Source organism: Cibotium barometz, chromosome 40, assembly GCF_041138505.1.
Source record: "Cibotium barometz isolate CiBa-2024 chromosome 40, ASM4113850v1, whole genome shotgun sequence".
Classification (NCBI taxonomy): domain Eukaryota; kingdom Viridiplantae; phylum Streptophyta; class Polypodiopsida; order Cyatheales; family Cibotiaceae; genus Cibotium; species Cibotium barometz.
Genome location: NC_141085.1, coordinates 9,815,930 through 9,821,280, shown reverse-complemented (window position 1 = coordinate 9,821,280; position 5,351 = coordinate 9,815,930). Strand labels below are relative to the sequence as shown.

Sequence of the window (5,351 nt, the reverse complement as noted above, 5' to 3'; positions counted from 1 at the left end):
GATCACTCAAGAACAAGGCATCCTAAAACTATGTTACAAGTTGCAAATACTCTCATTTGCAAAAGGATGTCCTACCAATATATAGTGTTATTATTATGGTAAACAATAACTATACTGATACAAATAATCAATGCTTATCAATACAAATCTACAATGAATCTAAAATTTGATGATTGGCTTTTTTTTTTGACAATAACTATAATCACATAAATAATAAATACTAATTAAAACATATCTACACTAGATATAAAAATTTTCAAAAACAAAAAATAAAATTTTCTAAAAATTGGAGAAAGCACAAAATTTCCTCCAAAAATTTTAAAACAATAAAAACATACAAAATTTTCCCTTTGACTTGGAACCTACACTGCCTCCGTAAGGCTGGACCGAAAAGCAATGGTCTCTCGGCAGTTGTGTGGAGATTGTAACATGTAAGGGCCTTTTAGCAGTTGGCACAGCAGCTTTGATATGCCTCACGTGACAAGGAAACTCTGTGATTCACTGGCCACAATGAGATGCCAGGTTCGGACATCACTTTCCAGGTACCACCACTTCACTTCTGGCAGCTGGTTTCCTTTGTGAATTCTTAGCATTTTTACTTATACATGGTACCATCCCTCCCATTGATATCTCATCAGTGGGAGGGTTCTTAGAAAGACAGAAATAGCACCCACACACCCACCAAGAGGACTCTCAGAAAGATACAAGGTTTATCCCAAGGGCAATGATTGGAGCAAAATCATCTGATTTTGAAGCATGGCCACATTTCGGACATCAACCTCTGCTTGATGATCTTGGACCTACCTTCCTCTCCAGGCGCAATTCTAAACATCATGCGGATGCTTTTATAACATCTTACATGCATACGACAATTGATTGGGAAGTGCTCACCACAGAAGAGGCGTTCTCTTCTTTCAATAACATGAATGGGATGCCCCTAGTGGATGATCTTGTGTGCATCTTGGACAAGTGCAAGAAGAGGAAAGATTTAGCGTTTGCCGAGCTTGTGCATGTTCACATCCATGGTCATGGCCTGGAAGTGCACAGAGTGCTTGGGAACTACCTTGTCCCTCTGCTTGTGGAATGCGGAGGCATGTCGACTGCACATCAGGTTTTTGAGAGGTTGAGTTATCGGAACGAACATTCCTGGACTTCTCTCATACAAGGGTATGTTGACCGTGGAGAATACCAGCATGCTTTTATGCTCTTGGAGAGAATGCAAGAGGATGGCATAGACCCTAACAAGTATACTCTTTTGGCCCTATTGAAACCTTGTGCCAAGATGAAATGGGTGGAGAGAGGTCGAACCATACATGCCAAGATTGTCAAAGAAGATGTTGATGGAGATCCTTTTGTTGGCAGCACACTGGTTAATTTGTATGTTAAATGTGGATTATTTGCGGAAGCACAGGATGTGTTTGATGCGCTGCCAGTTCGAGATGTGGTCATGTGGAACACATTGATTGCTGGCTATGTTGAACATGGACGAGGGGAGGAAGCACTGAGTCACATAGAACGAATGCAGCTAGAGTGTATAAACCCCGACGCTGTCACTTATGCTTGCAGTTTGAAAGCTTGTCCCAGCATGGGAGCCATAAACTTGGGGAGAGCAATACATGAAGAGATTTTGAAAAAGGGTTTTGAAAATGATTCTTTCATCGGCAGCACTTTGGTGGGTATGTATGCAGATTGTGACTTACTAGTAGAAGCACGGCTAGTGTTCGACAAGCTACTGATTAGAGACGTCGTCTTGTGGAGCACACTCATTGCAGGTTATGTTGAACATGGACTTGGTGAGGAGGCATTGAGCTGCTTGAAACAGATGCAACTGGAGGGTGTATCTCCTGATGCTGTCACCTTTGTTTGCGGCTTGAAAGCGTGTAGTTGCATAGGAGCCATAAACAGGGGGCGAGAAATACACGCGGAGATTGTGAAAGAAGGGTTTGAAAGAGATTCATACATTGGCAATAGTTTATTGCTTGTGTATGCCAAATATGGGTCATTTGCAGAAGCCCTGGAAGTATTTGAGCAACATTTAGTTCGAGATGTGGTCCTGTGGAACGCACTAATGACAGGTTATGCTGAGCATGGGATGGCCCATGAAGTGTTGAAGTGTTTGAAACAGATGCAACTTGAGGGTGTATGCCCTAATGCTGTCACATTTGTATGTGGCCTGAAAGCTTGTGGCAGCATAATGGCCATAGAGAGGGGGCAAGAAATACACGCCATGACTGTCAAAGAGGAACTCGAAGGAGACCCTTTTGTTGGAAACAGTGTAGTGGATATGTACGCCAAATGTGGCCGATTTTCAGAAGCACAAGATGTTTTTGATGAACTACCGGTTCAAGACGTGGTTTCTTGGAGTGCATTGATAGCAGGGTATACAGCACATGAACTTGGTGAAGAAGCACTGTTCTGTTTGGAACTTATGCAATCGGAGGGTGTGTCTCCAAATGCTGTTACACTTGTTTGCAGCTTGAAGGCTTGTGGAACCCTTGTGGCTATAGAGAAGGGCCATGTGATACATGCTGAGATTGCCAAGAAGGGGTTCGAAAGAGATCATTTAGCTGGCAACACTTTAGTGTATATGTATGCTAAATGCAGCTCACCTTTAGAAGCAGAGGAAATGTTCAAGAGACTGCCAGAAAAAGATATAGTCTCGTGGAATGCTCTCATTCTGGGATTTTCTGAGCGAGGAGAGACAGAAAGAGCCTTTGTTTTTTTTTGTTCGATGCAAGAGCGAGGTCTATCACCAGATAGTGTGACCTTTACAAGCATCATCAAAGCATGTGGCAATGCATCAGCGCTTCAATTGGGGAAAAAAATCCATTCTCATGTTTATGTAGCTGGTGGACTTAATACTGTGGAAGGTATTATGTCCACTGCTCTCATTGACATGTATGGCAGATGTGGAAGCATGGTGAATGCTCAGCAGGTGTTTGATGAAACGTCTACACATGACCTTATGAGATGGACGGCATTGATAACAGGCTATGCCCGCCAAGGGGAAAGTAAACTCGTCCTTCATTTTTTTGAGAGGATGAGGGAGGAGGGCATACAGCCAAACAATGTTACGTTTCTAAGTGTTCTTAGTGCATGCAAGCATGAAGGTTTTGTGGACAAGGGTCAGCAATATTTTCAAGCTATGAGTAGAGATTATGACTTATCTCCCACTATTAAGCACCAGAATTGCATGGTTGATCTCCTCTGCCGTGCAGGCCTTTTTGATGAGACGATGCTGATGTTGAAAGGCATGTCTTTGCAACCTAATCTCGTCACATGGGGTACCATTTTGAGTGCTTGCCAGAAGTCGGGTGATGTAGAGCTGGCTACAATAGCCTTCGAAGGTGCAATGAGATCAGTTGAGAACCAGGCTGCACCTTTCATTTCTTTGTCCAATATCTTTGCAGATGCCAACATGTAGAAGCATGCAAAATGGTTGCAGGTTATGAGATTGAACAAGGAAATCGAGGAGTCGCTTTGAGATGACTGAAGGTGTACCCTGTGATTAGAGACCATCTGAAAATGGGACATTTTGGGACACGCAAGGAAACCGTCCACCATAACACTCCATAGGTTTTGTGTATATTTAATAACTTCTTAGTTTGTACAAAGCCTCACAACCTTTGAGTGGAGACAGAAGGGTAGAGGGCATTGCCAAAGAGGAAATAATTTGTCGACTTTGAACTTTGAAGAGAGCACTACATCTACAGACACTGAGCATACTATGAGATCTGGGGAGATTCAATTCCCTATTTTGAAAGGGATTTGGTCCATTATCCAGGAGCATTGATTTCCCTAATCAGAGATGCCTGGGACTTTACTTGATGGAGCTCAGTAGACACATAGACTCCCTCATCAGAGAGCGCAAAGTTCAGCCTCGAAACACCTCACATCTGACCATCACTAGATTTTTGGCAGCACCCGGTCAGCAATCCCGTAAGACACCCACACCTGTAGATCCTCCCAAGAGAACTAGAAGCCATTATATACTGGCCCATGATGTGCCCATGATGTGCCTTGACCCCCTCGTGGACTGCGCCCACAATGTACCCCATGTCCACAGTTTACAACAGCCCTCCAAATGGCAGCTAGATCAGGGAAAGCCTCAAGCATCATAAACACACTTTCCCACTTGCAGTGGGCATGGCAAGCCTCTTGACATTCATCGACTACCCTATGTTAGATATCCTAGATGGATGAGGATGATACCCTACTACACACATGAGCCTCCTCATGTACTACCATGGTATGGAGATATACATCCTTCACATGTATCCAGATATATACCTATTGCCATTATCATTGTACATGTACTTCCATGATATGGAGTTACACATTCTTCCCATGTATCCTGATATGCCTATTGTCAGTATCATTGTGTACGTGTAGCTAGTTGTCTACATTTTTCTTTTCCATAATTGAACTATCTTATGGAACTATTGTAACACTTTGTTTGGTCTCTTAGACTCTTTGGGTCTTTTAAAGACGTTTAATAAAACCTCTCTCTCTCTCTCTCTCTCTCTCTGCCACATTTCAGAGGCCTCATCCCTCCACCCAACAACTACAGGTCAAGGACATCCTTCAACAACATGGCGAGCTCCCATCACAGAGGGGATATTCTATTCTAGTAGAGGAGAACGGTATCATCGTGTGACCCACATTGTCATCATGTTGCTCACATGGATACTTGAGCTTATGTAGTTAGTTTTGTATAGTTTTTTTCAATATTCATTATGAGTATATTGTACTACTTTTTTGGTCTCATATACCCTCTACGTCTTTTGAAGACGTTAATCACATGGATACTTGAGCTTATGTAGTTAGTTTTGTATAGTTTTTTTCAATATTCATTATGAGTATATTGTACTACTTTTTTGGTCTCATATACCCTCTACGTCTTTTGAAGACGTTAATCTCTCTCTCTCTCTCTCTCTCTCTCTCTCTCTTTCTCTCTCTCTACATGAGATTTAAGTTGGTGTGATCATATATATATGTATTTGAGGCTCACTTTTGCTGGCCTGTTCTTTACTATGCATCCTGTCCCCCCAAGCACAATTGCCACATGGATATGCTACTCTTGCTCCTCAGGAAAGAGTGTTTTCATGCTCACTTCCACGAAGCTAGTACCAAATGTTGGTTATTTGATCCTTTGGTTCATCGCGGGCGGTGATGTATGGGGCATCTTTCTTGGGACCAGACTTGGGAGATGAGGACTAGAGGAGAGTGGAGAGAGACTGCAAGTGATGGTGCTCTCACTAATGATTAGGAGTAAGCCATGAGTGCGACATGCCATAGTATCGGCCAAGTTTTCGCAAGTGTCATTAGGGATGGATTCATTGAGAGGCCAT

At 42.7% G+C, this 5,351-nt stretch overlaps 1 protein-coding gene across 1 annotated transcript; it reads left to right on the top strand.

Annotated features, from left to right (window-relative positions):
- The first annotated feature begins 341 nt into the window (after nt 1-341).
- LOC147615172 (pentatricopeptide repeat-containing protein At4g04370-like) lies at nt 342-4,349 on the top strand. Its single transcript, XM_086779190.1, has 2 exons — nt 342-542; nt 639-4,349. Exon 2 carries the CDS (start codon nt 725-727, stop codon nt 3,422-3,424), a length of 2,700 nt encoding a protein of 899 aa, XP_086635316.1. The 5' UTR covers nt 342-542; nt 639-724; the 3' UTR covers nt 3,425-4,349.
- The last annotated feature ends 1,002 nt before the right edge of the window (nt 4,350-5,351 follow it).

What these genes read in the sequence shown, in the direction of transcription:
- LOC147615172 (XM_086779190.1), top strand. Translation starts at nt 725, where the DNA reads ATGATTGGAGCAAAATCATCTGATTTTGAAGCATGGCCACATTTCGGA.